Genomic DNA, 15,608 nt, shown 5'->3' on the forward strand with positions numbered 1-15,608 from the left:
GAAGTCAATTCACTAGAAGTAATTATAATTACTAACTGCCTCCTGGACCCTTAAACATTCTGCTAATCAGCATTAACTTCACCATTCCATTCTTTCCCCCTCCCAACGGTTACTTACATCATACTAACACAATACCTCAGATCTGTGTCATCCCAGTAGCCATACCCTTATGCTTCTTTCACGCCCAACTCTTGAGTAAAGCTGTTTGCAGAGGAAAGTAGAGAAATGGTGTTGCTGCTGCTTTAGTAGTGCTAAATATCTCTTAAGGGAGAGTCATTCCCACACCATTTGCCGAATGCTAAATATTCAGTGAGGGTTTGAGAAGAGTTGTGGTGCAAGTGGCTCATTTTTATTGTCGGGTTGAAAAAAGTTTCCCTAAACTGTAGGATCTGATCTTACAAGCTGTTCCCTTTTATCACTGTTCTGCAGCTGTCTTTCTAAGGCTTTCTGCCTTCAGCAATATGTACACTGTTGATCTACCCTTCAAATACTTTGTTTCTTAAAGGCTGGTGTTAGAGGTTAGTAAGGAAAGTATGGCATTTACTGCAATTCGTCCCCCATAATAATGTACAATATTTGTACATATGTATATGTTGTATACACTATATACAGTATTCTATGTCATACAAGATTATATACAAATGAATACAGAATAAAATCAAAAGAGCACAATTGAAGATGCTGAAAACGAACCCTTACCCCAGAATATAACAAAAATCTTATTAATGTCAGCCTGTATCAGCTGCTTAGTTAATTATTCTTAACTAGTTAAGTATACTTAGTTAACTTCTAAGTTAAGTATACTTAACTAACTGCTGGCCCAAACCATGACTGTGAACATTAAACTCATCTGTAATTGTTTCATATTCACAACTGCTACTAAGTCACAATTGTGACACTATTGCTATGATCATAATTCCCTCCAAAGGTACTTTACCAATCATCAGCTGCACTGGGAGAAGGAGGTCCATTCTGCTGGTGAGCAGAGCATGGGTGAAGGACATTTCCATCAGGTTTGGGGGAGTTCAGGTAAAGTATAGTTAAGTAAGTAACCTCTCCTAGTCCGACTTAACCAAATAGCTGGTACAGGAGTCTCTACCAGCTATTTTATTTGTACCCCACTTTTTTATCAGCCTGGTACTCAAGCCACTTTGCAATAGTTAAAACAGACACAGATAAAACCACTAGAATTCACAAAAGTTAAAAGCCACTCAGGGTTAACTGCTAATAGAATTAAAGGCAATTGAAAAGCATGCCCATTAATATAATTCTAACAAAATAACAATTTAATCAATCAGTTTAGTAATTTCTGAGCCCTGGAGTTGACCATGTTTTCTTGATTGTATACACGCACATACACACATACAGGAATACCTCTGCTAGCTTGAATTATTCAGAAGCAATGTTTAGAGTGCATTCATTTAGGATGTGTATATCTGCAAGTCTGTGGAGGGGATTTCTGCATTTGCAATTGAGAAGATGGAGGAGGGGGAGCTTTTCTATAAATCATGTTACAGTATTTAAATGATAACATATGTATGATTTTGCAAAGTTAATAATAGTTCTCTCCCTGAGCCTGTGTGGTGTTCTGGTTTGAGTATTGGACTAGGACTGTGGGATAACAGGTTCAAAATGCTTGCTCAGCCATGGAAACCCATCAAGTGGCCTTGGGCAAATCACAGTTGTAGAGGAAGGCAATGGCAAACTTCCTTTCATTAAATCCGGCCAGGAAAATCCTAGGACAGGGTCACCAGAACATGAAGACACATTAACAGCAATTGTTTCCTTAGCTGTTTCTTTTCAAATTCCCTCTTGACATGTCTTGCTGTAAAAATATGTACTGGTTTGCACTTGGAATTTTTTTTGTTTTGTTTTGTTTTTTTGGCCAAAATATATGTCTAATAACATTATGACAATTTTGCAGATCCAAAACCAAATCAACCCCAGCCATTGCTTGAAAGTGCTTGGATCACCATCAGACAGTTGTTTCTTGGCTTGCCGGCAGATGAGGCTCTTTTGAGGTGGGCCGGCAGGATCTGATGACTACATGTAGGCTAAAGTGATTCTACAGCTCCATGTGTAGGATCAATATCAGATTAAATCTGCCTGTTTAAATTTATGCCATCCAAATTTTAGAAGAGTTGAGACTATTGTGAGGTACTGAATGCCCAAATGTTGCTGTTTTTGCCCTTGCTTCTTTGGTGGTATGCATTAGGTACATGCTCTGATTTGGTGAATGAGAAATCAATGTCAAAGTCCAAAGCAGTAGTGCAGAAAGGTCAATAGGGGGCTTATATATTTTGCTGGTTGCTTTCAAAACCAGTAAAGGCACCTGAACTTTGCTTTAATTTAATGATTAACAATCAGAAAACCAGCACGTCTGGAGGATCCAAGAAGCGAAAGAAAACAAAATAGCTTGCACTATGTCAGAAAGACCAATTTGCATTTCTGATTTTGAACAATATGCTAAGAAATTTCTTCAGAAATCTGTGTATGATTATTACAAGTCTGGGGCTGAGGAACAGCAAACACTGGCTGAAAATGTAGTTGCCTTTTCAAGGTACAGTATTTAATGGTCTAAATGTTATAGACATAACTTTTAATTTAATTTAAGATGAAAGACATTAAACATAGGAGGGCATGAATGATGGGGTCAAGTTGCAATAGATTGTCTGTAGGAATGATTCTAAATTCATTTCTGTATACTTCAGTACTAGTCCATAGGTTCCTACAGAAGAGTAATAGCCTTAATCTCAGATCTTGCCCTTTGTCATATCAACAAATTAAAACTGTAAAGGTCTATGATGTTGGACCCAATACAATTTTCTGTGCAGAAAATGCTGCTTCCCACAAAGAAAGTCTGAGGAAAACAGCATTTTTGTGCAAAAAATAATGTTTACACAGAAATATTATTTTGTCTGCAAACAATGCTGTTTCCTATGCAATATTGGCATTGGTGACTTATTCTGTGCAAAAATTGCATGTGCCCCCCCTCCCATATTGTTTTCTATGCCAGACATGCTATTTACTGTACAATCCCCCAACCTCATGCCGAATAAGTCCCAAACTACAATTAGTCTTTAAAAACTTTTGCAGTTTTCAAAACTATGCAGTTTTCAAATACATTCTCACAGTGGGAAGAAAATACTGAAATAACTCATTGCTTCCTTCGAGAACTAATTTAGCAAAGAATTATGTCTTCAGTGGCATAGCAGTTCCTAATATAAGCATTAAGGGCAAATGATTCAGCTGTGTTCTGAGAGGTTAACAGGGGCTGCCAGAATACAACAACTAGCCTGTTAATTCATGGGAACAACTATCTCTCTTAATTCCTGGGAATTCAATTTCTTGTAGTATTTGTGTGACGGAGCAATGTGATCACCAAGTACTGTTGGTTAATATAAACGATTTTCCTGAGTGGCTTTCTCTTCCTACTTCAGAAAGTATTAATCTTATTTCTTAAATATGGCAAAGTACTTGATACTGGTAATATTTCACCCTAAATTGCTAAGGCTAGTGCCAAGTGGTAAGTCCTTGTTTCCGAGGTGGTATCTTACACCAGTGAAGTTACTTAAAATATATTTAAAAATAAGGAAAATCATTGTTGGAAATGTCAAGACAACCCAGGAACATTTGTGGTGGTTGTGTTTAAAAGGCTAGAAAATTCTGGTCAAAAAATCCACATAATGATTTCTAAGGTTCTGAATATAAATATTCCGATGCACCTTCTTAATATGTTATTTATGCTTGGTGATAAGATGGAAAAGAAATATCCAGAGATTATTTTGTATATGGAGACAGCAGCAAAGATCATCTATGCACAAAAATTGACAAACCGATTACAGTCGGTCCTCCACATTCGCAGCTTTGATACCTGCGGTTTTGATTGTTCACGAGGTCATGTCCACATGCATGTGCACTCCTCCTACTTACTACTCTGGAAAAAAGCCCAGGATGCAGGGAGTGGCCAGGAAGGGTGTGTGTGCCAACCCTGCCCCTTTCCCAGTGGGATAGTTGTCTTCCCCAGGCAGTATCCCATTGGAAAAATAGGGAGGAGAATCAATCCCCTCTTGCGCTTTTCTGGTGGGATAGCTCTCTGGGGAAGACAGCTATCCCACTGGAGAAGAGGCAAGGAGGCAGTTAATGGGATGGGAGGGCTGGGGGAAAAGAGGAGCGTTATTTGTGTTTTTTCCACATTTGTGGCGGTCATCTTCCCCTAACCCCCGCAAATGTGGAGGGCTGACTGTACATGATTCGTTTAGATCAGTTAATAGTTATGGTCAAGGGAAAATCAGTGCCCAGACACAAAGAAGATTGGAAAGACTTGATTCTATTTTGGAAAGAAAGATAGGTACTATTGGTACTAACTTTGCAAAGTTAGAGGAGCATAGAATCATAGAGTTGGAAGAAACTACAAGGGCCATCCAGTCCAACCCTCTGCCATGCGGGAACTCTCAGTCAACACAGCAGTCATCTCTAGGTATGAAAAGTAATTTGTTATAATAGTTTTAACCACTATCTAGATGTAATGGTTTACTTACTACAGTTAAACATTACACTCATTTAAAGTAATTACTGTTCAGTTGATAGCTATCCAGGTAATTTCGTGGCTGTAGGGGACAGATAAAAATCATAATCAGTATATGCGGAAACTGGGAAGAGTGGTGGAGGATAGAGGGTCTTGGAGATGTCTCATCTACAGGGTTGCAATGACTCGAGATCGACTCAAGGGTGGATAACAACAACAACAACAAACCAACTGTTAAGAATAGTGTTTTATTCCATACTGACTTGTTGAAACACTGTTAAATAAGCTAAAACATATTGAATGGAAGAAGCAGAGATAACAAAGCATGAAACCAAAGAAAGAATTAAAAGCTGTATAACCTTTTAAAAGGTGTAGAACCAGCTATGAGGAAAGGAAGTCAAAGGTTATTAGGCAAAACCTATAGTAAGATGTATGTTTGATATATGCTACTGCTTTATTTATTTATTTTTAAACTTTATTTTTCTAATTTATATCACAGATATTAAAATAAATACTTTTAGAAGAAGAAAAAGAAGAAACAGATAAGACATAAGGGTTATTCTCTAAATCTAACACCATATTCCAATAGATACTTCCTTTATAATGTACAGTGCTTATTCTATCATCAACTTCTAATGTCATAATATATTTTAACCCTTGTTATAGCAACTCTAATTAACTTCCTAATGTCGTCCCAATAGTTGATTCTGTTATTTCTGACAGCTTCTTGTCTTATTCTTCCTCAAAATCAAAATCTCTTTAACATATAAAGTTTTCTAATAGTTCTCTATTATATTCTTATTAATTCAGTGGATCTTCCACTAACTATTCCCATAACAATTACTACTCTCTCTAACTCACTACCCATCTCTGGGTACATATTTCTAATACTGGTGACCACTCTTTTTCAGTTTGATTAGTGTCATAGTCGTTCAATATAGCAGTCAGTTGATCCATATTTCTCATTTCTAGCACCTTTAGTAGCCAGTCATCCAGACTCGGCATATTCTCATACTTCCATCTTTGTGCCAAAACCAGTCTTGCCGCAGTGATCAGGTATAGAAAAATATGCCAATGGTTCCTTTCGATCCCCTGTGGGAGTTTATTGAGCATATTTAAGAGGTATATTTCCAGCCTTAATTCAAATTTTATTTGGAATATGTTTTCAATAGACCTGTGTATTAATTTCCAAAATTTTTCAACTTTGCACACTGCCACCAACTATGTATCCAGGTACCTACTGCCGCTTTACACTTCCAACAATTCTTTGATTTCAAATTATATATCTTTGCCAATTTGCTTGGTGTCAGATGCCATCTCTGCTCCATCTTAAAGTAATTTTCTTTTAACATTTGCCATTTAGTAAACTTCTTTGTTTTATTCCTTGCGTACCTCCAACTTTCTAGATCAATGATCTTCCCATAATCCGTTGCCCACTTGATCATTGCTTCTGAAATTGGGTCTTCCTCATGTTCTAATGTAAGAAGCGCTTTGTAAATCTTTGCAACTTTTTTATCTTCTTCCGCATTTAATATTTCCTCCAATTTAGTATATGCTTCTCCAATTTCCTGCATTTTAGAGTCCATTTTAAACCTTTCTTTCAGTTGTGCATACAGAAGCCAGTGTATTTTTGGGTCAATCTGGGTAAGTTCTTCAATGGGTCTCAATTCATATTTATTTTGATCTGTTTTGTAAAGTATGTCTTGTTATTTAAGCCAGGTATCTAGAGATTTCCACCTTCCCAGAAAAGCTTCTTGAGGTGATATCCATAAAGGGATTTTCCTGGAAAATTTCTTCTTAATACTGGATCAAATTCTGAGTAGGGATCTTTTAATAATGTGATGGTTGAACTCCTTGTGAACTTTCACTTTATCATACCATAGGTATGCATGCCATCCAAATCTATTGTCATGTCCCTCAATGTTCAACAATTCCTCGTTTTCAAGGGTTATCCATTCTGAGATCCAAGCAAGGGCGTTTGCCTGATAATATAGACTCAGGTCTGGAAGACCTGTCCCTCCATCTTCTTTCTGCTTAATTAAGATTTTTCATTTTATGCGCGGCCTCTTACGATCCCAAATAAAGTCTCTTATATCCTTCTAACAAGCTTTTAAGGGAGTATCACTATTCAGGATTGGGATGGTCTGGAAAAGATATAAATCATTGTATAGCAATTTTCTTTCAGGTCGTCACAATTCAGTGTAAGTTTTATATGGTTATCTCTTTCAAATATTATATCTGCTGGATGTTGTTCGCCAGTGCTGGATGTTGTTCACCAGCCTTTTTGGACTCTCTGCTGCTTTTGCTAGCCTTCTTGGCCTTTTGTTGGGAGCTGGTTCCTGCCTTTCTCTGCAGATGTCCTGAAGGAAGGAAGGAAGGAAGGGAGGGAGGGACGGAGGGAGGGAGGGAAAGGCCATTTCATGTGATTGGCTTTTATGGGGAGGGAGGGAGGGAGGGAAGAAGGGAAGGAAGGAGGGAAAGGGTGAAGGGGAGGATAGAGAGGAAGGAGGGAGGGGAAGAGGGGAAGGAAGGAGGGGAAGGGAAGAGGAGAAGGAAGGAGGGGAAGGGAAGAGGGGAAGGAAGGAGGAAGGAAGGGAAGGAGAAGAAGGGAGGAAAGAAGAGGAGAAGAACAGAGAAAGGAAAGAAGGAAAGAAGAGGGAAGAAAGAAAGAGGGAATGAATGAATGAAGGAAGGAAGGAAGGAAGGAATAGGAAAGGAAAGAATGAACAAAAGGAAGGAGGGAGGGAGGGAAACAAAGAGAGAAGGAAAGAAAGAGGGAATGAACAAAAAGAAGAAAGGGAGGGAGGAAGAGACAAAGGCAGGAAAGAGTAGGAGGGAAGGAAGGATAGGAAGAAATAAAGAATAAGGAAGGAGTGAAAGAAAAAGGAAAGGAGGAGGGAGGGAAAGATGGAATACAAAGGAAAAGAAAGAAGGAAGGAGGAGAGGAAACGGGAGGGAAGGAGAGATAAAGGGAAAGGGGAAAGGAAGGAAGAAAGAAAGAAAGAAAGAAAGAGAGAGAGAGAGAAAGATAGAGAGAAGGAAGGAAGGAGGGAAAGATGGAAGACAAAGGGAAAGAAAGAGGGAAGGAGGAGACTTAAGGGGAGGGGAAGGAAGAGAAGAGGTTCATCCTCTTCCCTGCCATTATCGGGCCTCCCGCTGTCTCTCTCGGAAACAGCGGGAAGCAAGATAATGGTGCTGGGCAAAAGGAGCCAGAGGCGCATGCGGCTGGCTCCTCCTTCCAGTCTTTTCCCGCCTTCAGCTGCCTATTGGAGACAACTGGAGGCTGGGAAAAATGCAGGGGGAGGCGGAGCGATGGCGCGTGCCAGTTGCTCCGCCCCAGAGACCTTTCCCAGCCTCCAGATGTCTCCAGAAAGACAGCTGGGGGCAGGGAAAGGCCCCTGAGGAGGAGCAGTGGCAGCATGCTGGGTCCTGGGCTCTGTCACAGCCCTTCCAGCCCTAGACCTCCCTCTGGACAGAGAGCTGTGGGGCAGGAAAGGCCATGGAGGAGCCCAGGACGGTGGCGGGCCGGGTCCTGGGCTCCGTCGTGGCCCTTCCAGTCCCAGACCTCCCTCTCGAGAGAGAGCTGTGGGGCAAGAAAGGCCATGGGGGAGCCCAGAACGGTGGCGGGCCTGGTCCTGGACTCCGTCGCAGCCCTTCCAGCCCCAGACCTCCCTCCTGAGAAAGAGATCTGGGGCAGGAAAGGCCGTGGAGGAGCCCAGGACAGCAGTGTGCCAGGTCCTGGGCTCAGCCGCGGCCCTTCCAGCCTCAGACCTCCCTCTTGAGAGAGAGATCTGGGGCAGGAAAGGCCCAAAAGGGACCCTCGGAGGCCGGCAAACTGCGAAGGACAATGCGCTGTTGTCCGCGGCCTGTTTGCTGGCCTTTGGTGGCCCCAAAAGAGACCCTCAGAGACTAGGAAATGCCAGGGGGAGGAGCCAGAGGCTTCCTTCCTCTGACAAGGGGGTGGAAGCCCCACCCCCTAGAGGGAAGAAGCCCTGCCTCCTTGGGTGGAAGCCCCACCCCAGCACCCATCCTGGGGGTAGAAGCCCTGCCCCCATAACGTAGAAAAACTACTGAGAAAAGAAGACAGAAAATTACCTTCAAGAGGGAAGGAAGGACAGAAGGAAAGAAAGAGGGAAGGAGGGAGGGATAAATAAAAGGAGGGAGGGAGAAAAAGGAGGAAGGAAGGAAGGAAGGAAGGAAGGAAGGAAGGAAGGAAGGAAGAGACAAGGAAGGAAGGAAGGAAGGAAGGAAGGAAGGAAGGAAGGAAGGTGGAAAGGAAGGAGGAAGGAAGGGGAGGAAAGAGGAAAAGGAAAAGAAAGGGAGGAAAGAGGGAAAGGAAGGGGAGGGTAGAGAAAAAGGAAAGGAAGGGGAGGAAAGAGGGAAAGGAAAGGAAAGGAAGGGGAGGAAGGAGAGGAAGGGAGGAAGGAGATTAAGGAAAGAGGAGGAAGGGGAGGAAGCAGGCACTTAGGGGAGCCCAGCCAACTGACCAGCAGTGGCAGGAAGGGCATGGTGGGCAGGGGCTGCTGGGAGATGTAGTTCTCTCTTCCTTCCTCCCTTTGCCTTCCTTGGCTGAGCGGCTATTTGAATCCAGCGAGGGCTCAAAAGTGTGATGGCATCTTTCTCTTTGCCCAGAGGCAGCAGAGAGCCTAAGGCCAGTCTACTGGCGACTTCTCAGACCTTGGCAGGAAGCTGGTGAAGGGATCCTTTGGGGCACATGGGGAAGGGGTGGTCTTTCGGTCCTGCGGAGAGAAGAAGAGATGCCATTGGTTCATGCATCTTCCCTAATAATAATAATAATAATAATAATAATAGTTTATTTATATTTTCCTGCCTCTTCCAGATGGATCGAGGCAGAATTACAGTCCACTAAAATCCATACATCGATAGATAAAATACATATAAAAACACATCATTAAAATTAATAACAATCTTAAAACTATCTCATCATCAAATGGCAATGCAATACACTTATACAATGCTCAGAAGATGTCTCTTACACAGGGCCAGGTGGGTAAGCTCACCAGAAGAGATCCACCTTAAGTGCCCTCTTAAACGCCTCCAAGGAGACCATGAGACAGATCTATTCCGGAAGGCCATTCCACAATTTCGGAGCAGCTACTGTAAAGGCTCTCTGGGAAGTCGATGTGAGCCTAGTAGTTGGTTGATGTTCTAACACATTCTTCCCAGTTATTCTGAGACTGTGGGCGCATTGTTTAGGGAGAGGCGTTCCCGCACGTAACTCGGGCCCAAGCCATGTAGGGCTTTAAAGGTAATAACCAACGCCTTGTATTGGGCCCAGAAGGGAAAGCCATGCCCCAGAGAGAGAGAGAGAGAGATGGAGAGAACCAAAACTTACTGCGATGGAAGGCAGGGTGCTAACGCAGGACATCCACCAGATCCAGCTTCAGGATCAGAATTTGCAAGAAAGCCAGTATTTTCCTGCAGAAAAGAGAGAGGTGACAGAAAAGATTATTGGTTCAGAGCTTTGGATTCCTATACAGTCGCCCCTTCTTATACACAGATTTTTTATACACGGATTCAAGCATCCACGGTTTGAAAATGTTCAAAAAAGGTATACATTTCAAATATCAAACCTTGATTTTCCATTTTTTATAAGGGACACCATTTTGCTATGTCATTATATTTAAAGGGACTTGAGCCTCCACGGATTTTGTTATATACGGGGGATCTTGAAACCCAGCGGATAACAGAGGTCCACTGTATGTAGCCCCACTGGCAACGCCTGCCCCCAGCCCTGTCTTGTAACCAACTTACTCTTGGTTTCTGCAGATGTTGGGATTCCTGCTTGTCCCCATCTCCTTGGATCTGCGGAAATCGCTGACCAAGAAGAACGAGAGCCAAGACTTCAGACATTTTGTACCAGCGAGGGCTTTTACAATGGCTCCAACCCATTTGATTGCCTTCATCTGAGAAGACAAGGAGATTATAGCCTCAGTAAGAGTGCCAAGGAAGGAAAGCATAAAGGAAGGAAGGAAGGAAGGAAGGAAAGAAAGAAAGAGGAAAGGAAGGAAGGAAGGAAGGGAAGGAGAAAGGAAGGAAGGAAACGAAGGAAGGAAGAAAATGAAGGATGGAGGAAGGAAGTCAGAATGAAAGAGAGAAGGAAAGAAGGAAGGAAGGAAAGAAAGAAAACAAGAAATGAAGGAAGGAGGAACTAAGGGAAAAAAGAGAGTTAAGGAGGGAAGGAAGGAAAGAAAGAGTGTAAAAGCAAGCAAGAAAGACAGAAAGAGGGAAGGAAGGAAGGAAGGAAGGAAGGGGAAGGAAGGTTGAAAAGAAAGAGGGAAAGAACAGGGAAGGAGGGAAAGAAAGAAAGAAAGAGGGAGGGAGGGAGGGAAGGAAGGGAGGAAAGAAAAGGAAGACAAGAAAACAAGAAAACAAGAAATGAAGCAAAGAGGAACTAAGGAAAAAACAAAGTGAAGGAGGGAAGGAAGGGAGGAAAGAAAGAAAGAAAGAAAGAAAAAGACAGAAAGAGGAAAGGAAGGAAAGAAAGGAAGGAAGGAAGAAAGAAAGAAAGGGAAGGAAGGAAGGGGAAGGAAGGTAGAAAAGAAAGAGGGGAAAAACAAGGAAGGAAAGCAAGAGGGATGGAAGGAAGGAAAGAAAGAAAGAAAGAAAGAAAGAAAGAGAAGGAAGGAAGGAAGGAAGGAAGGAAGGAAGGAAGGAAGGAAGGGAAAAAGAGGGAAGGAGAGTAGGAAAGAAAGAAAGAAATAGAAAAGGAGGGAAGGAAGGAAGGAAGAAAGGAAGGAAGGAAGGAAGGAAGGAGAGAAAGATGAAAGGAAGAAATGAAGGAAGGAGGGAAGGAAGGAAGGAAGGAAAACAAGAAAGGAAGGGGGAAGGAAGGAAGGATAGAAAGAAAAAGGGAAGGAACAGGGAAGGAGGGAAGGAAAGAACGAGGAAAGGAAAGAAGGAGAGAAGGAGGGAAGGAATCCGCTTGACCTCTCCTCTTTCCTCGTTTACTCTGAGGAAGCCCCTGGCTTTGGAAATGGTCAACGGAGGCCTGAGACCTGGGGACCAAGCCAAGGAGCCTGCGAGGAAGACAGACGCCTGGCCAGCAGCAGCCAACAGCCAACAGTTGGCTTCCAGAATGTAGTAAAGGTTCCAGAGAGGAGACGGAACCCTTACAAGCCTAGAGAGTTGCCATAATAATAATAATAATAATAATAATAATAATAATAATAATAATAATACTGTTTATTTATAGCCCGCTTTTCCAAAAAAAATTATCAAAGCAGGGTACAGCAAAATATAAGCAATATACGATATAAAAACATACAATATAAAAACATCATAAAAACATCCCAATAATAAAACACAGTAAAATTCACAAGAATAAAACCAAAGAAACAAACTAGCTGGATAAGCAACTGTATAACGGGGGAGAATAACAGATGTCAAGGCACATGGGGGAATGCTTATTGGAAGAGATAGGTCTTAAGTTTCTTCCTGAACAAGTCAAGGGAGGTGACAGAGCGGAGCTCGTCGGGAAGGGAGTTCCAGGTCTGCGGGGCGGAAACAGAAAATGCCCTTTGGGAAGATGAGGTATATCACGTCTTGGGAACCCTTAAGAATTGCTTCCCGACCAATCTGAGAGTGCGGGGCGGATTATATGGGGAGAGGCGGTTCTCCAAGTACCCTGGGCCCAAGCCATTTAGGGCTTTATAGGTGATAACCAACACCTTGTATTGTGCCCGGAAGCGGACAGGCAGCCAATGAAGATCTTGCAGAATCCGTGTTATATGGCTGGTCCTGGAACATCCAGTGACCAACCTAGCTGCCATGTTCTGTACTAATTGAAGCTTCTGGGTTTGGTACAAGGGTTGCCCCATGTAGAGCGCATTACAGAAATCCAACCGAGAGGTTACCAGAGCATGTACCACCATTTCAAGGTCAGCCCGGCCTAGGTAGGGTCGCAGCTGGCGTATCAGCTGAAGCTGGTAACAGGTGCTCCTGACCGTCGGCATCCACCTGAGACGTCAGGTGGAGCGACGAGTCCAGAAGCACCCCCAGACTGCGAACGGAGTCCTTCAAGGGGAGCGTGGCCCCGTTCTGGACAGGTGGACAAATTTCCTTTCCTGGGCCAGGAGAACCTATCACGAGTACTTCCGTTTTCTCTGGATTCAGACTGAGTTTGTTTTCTCTCATCCAGCCCATTACCGACTCCAAGCAGGCATTTAGAGGAGAGATGCCATCCCTAGTCACTGCATCAGTCGAAGACACAGAGAAACATATTTGGGTGTCATCAGCGTACTGATAACACCGCGCCCCATGTCTCCGGATGATCTCTCCCAGCGGTTTCATGTAAATGTTAAATAGCATGGGGGATAGAATAGCTCCTTGAGGGACACCAGATGTAAGTGCCCTCTTATCGGAACGACAGTCCCCCAGCTGCACCATCTGGAATCTACCCGAGAGGTAGGAACGGAACCACTGGAGCGCAGTGCCCCCGATACCCAACTCTCTCAGGAGTTCCAGAAGGATACCATGGTCAATGGTATCGAAAGCCGCTGAGATGTCCAAAAGCACTAACAGGGACACGCTTCCCCTGTCCATGCCCAGATGGAGATCATCGACTAAGGCGACCATGGCAGTCTCAACTCCATAGCCTGCCCGGAAGCCAGTTTGAAATGGGTCTAGAAAATCCGTTTCATCCAAGATTGCTTGAAGCTGAAAGGCAACCATCCTCTCAATCAACTTCCCTAAGAAAGGCAGCAGCGAGACAGGCCAATCATTATTCCGAATCAGGGGGTCTAGGGAGGGCTTTTTTAGCAAAGGTTTTACAACAGCCAATTTTAAACTAGATGGAAACCGCCCTTCCCCAAAAGATGAATTGATTATGCGGCGTAACATGATAGTTACAGCCATTCCCCCCTGAGCTGCCAGCCATGAAGGACAGGGATCGAGAGAGCATGTCATCTTCCTAACACTTCGAAGGATCTTGTCCACTTCCTCAATACTCACAGACTCAAAATGATCCAGTTTAACCGAGTCCACAGAAACTCTACCTGGATTCTGAAGAAATACTGGCATCGAGATCAGCCCTTATCCGAGAGATTTTATCCGTGAAGAAGTTGTTAAACTCATCACAGCAGGCTTTGGATGGTTCCAGAATAGGGTTCAGGGAGGGAGGCAGTTGGGTAAGCTCCCTCACTACCCTGAACAGCTCTGCCAGATGTGACTCTACGGACGCAATATGTGCAGCATAGAACGAGTGCTTTGCTGCACCCATTGCCACTCCGTAGGCCTTCAATTGAGACTCTAGAAGTGCCTTGTTGGCTAAGTGCTGGTGTCTCCACCAGTCGCGCTCTAGTCATTGCATAGCCCGCTTCCTTTCTCTGAGGTCTTCTGTATACCAGGGTTGCTTTTTGGAAGCAGGCCGGAAAGGACACTTGGAAGCGATACTGTGTATAGCCCTGGAGAGATCTGTATCCCAGGTATTAGCCAGGGCATCAACAGAATCGCCATCACTTCCAACCATATACAGTGGTACCCCGGGTTACGAAATTAATTCGTTCCGCCGCCGCTTTCGTAACCCGAAATACTTCGCAAGCCGAAAAACCCATAGGCGCTAATGGGGAAAAGCCGCGATTTCGTGCGAAATAGTGCCGAAAAGCACCAAAATTTTTTTCGTAACCCGAAAAAACCTTCGTAACCCGGAACAGTTTTTTTAAATGGATTTTTTTCGTAACCCGGAAATTTCGTAAGGCGGCGCATTCGTATCCCGGGGTACCACTGTACCCCTCTAGGGCTTCTTGGACCTTTTGGGTTCCATCAGCCTTCGAGGGTGGACCATCCTAATAGGTCCACAACCCCTGGGAGGGATTTGGGTAGATGCCTTGAATCTGGCCTCAACCAGGAAATGGTCCATCCATGACAGGGCAGCGACAGTGTAACCGTACAAAAGAGAATATCAAGTGTATTACCAGCAGAATGCGTAGGCCCTGAGACCAATTGGGACAGGCCCAGGGCGGTCATGGTAACCATGAATCCCGAGCCGCACCAGATGGACCTTGGCTGGTCTCGAAGGGGATGTTGAGGTCCCCCAGGACAAGAAGCCTACGGAACTCCAGCACCAGCTCCGAGACCAGCTGTGTCAGCTCAGCTAGGGAATCTGTTAGTGCATGGGGTGGCCGGTAGACCAACAGAATCCCTAAACTGTCCCTGGCCTTCAGGGTCAGGTAAATACATTTGATATAGTCAGTTTGTCGGACATGGTTCCTGGTCAAGGAAAAGGTGTTGTTATGGATCAAGGCAACACCCCCCCCCCGCCCACCTAACCTGGTCTGGTCCTTGACTGAGTACCCGGCTGGAAGGGCCTGTGCCCACACTGCTTCACTCTCAGGCCCAAGATAGGTCTCAGTAATGCAAGCCAGGTCACAGCTCTTATCCTCTATAAGATCGTGAATAATGTGGGACTTATTCCTTACAGACCTGGCATTGCACAGGAGCAGAGACAGGGTTTGTGGTACAGTTGGACTGACCCTCACATCTCTTTGGTTAGGAGAGTGGATGGAAGAAGAGATAGATATTACGCATCGATCTCACCTTCCTTTCCGATATAACTCCACTCTCCTACCGCTATATCTCCCCCTGTCCCACATTACTCCAATAGGAGCTCCGCTCAAACCAACACAATCATCCGCCACCTCACCAAGCCATGCACTCCCCATGTCCATATAATCTCCCCTCAATGCTGCAGCAGAGGATGACTACCATACAAGTCATTTCTCTGCTGTCAGGCACAGCTAGCAGGATCCCACCCCTGTCCCAACTGCGGCTTCTCCATCTCAGCTCCACAGCTAGCACCGAGGGAAGCCCAGGGAACACCTGGGGGAAGGCGGGGAGGGGTGTGCCTGTGGCAGGGGCACACTTTAAAGCTGGCCTCCTGGTCTCCTCCCGTCCCACGACTCAATTTTTGTAATGCGCTCTACACGGGGTTACCCTTGTAGCTAGTTCGGAAACTTCAATTGATCCAAAATATGGCAGCCAGATTGGTTGCCGGGACAGATAGAAGTGACCGCATAACACCTATACTGAAATCTCTTCACTGGCTGCCTATCAGTTTCCG

At 44.2% G+C, this 15,608-nt stretch overlaps 1 protein-coding gene across 3 annotated transcripts in view; it reads left to right on the forward strand.

Moving 5' to 3' along the window:
* The first annotated feature begins 945 nt into the window (after positions 1-945).
* HAO1 (hydroxyacid oxidase 1) overlaps positions 946-15,608 on the forward strand; it is a 56,944-nt gene continuing 42,281 nt past the window's right edge. The window contains exon 1 of one of the 3 annotated variants that reach the window (XM_042448362.1): positions 946-1,044. Coding sequence is in view for 2 of the 3 variants with exons in the window: in XM_042448341.1 (XP_042304275.1) it covers positions 2,424-2,560 (137 nt within the window). In the remaining variant the exon portion in view is untranslated. Of the gene's footprint in view, positions 1,045-1,954; positions 2,561-4,165; positions 4,481-15,608 lie in introns of those variants that run through there. The other 2 variants (XM_042448341.1, XM_042448351.1) reach the window with 2 other exon arrangements.

The sequence above is a fragment of the Sceloporus undulatus genome, chromosome 1 (assembly GCF_019175285.1).
Source record: "Sceloporus undulatus isolate JIND9_A2432 ecotype Alabama chromosome 1, SceUnd_v1.1, whole genome shotgun sequence".
In the NCBI taxonomy this organism is placed as follows: Eukaryota; Metazoa; Chordata; class Lepidosauria; order Squamata; family Phrynosomatidae; genus Sceloporus; species Sceloporus undulatus.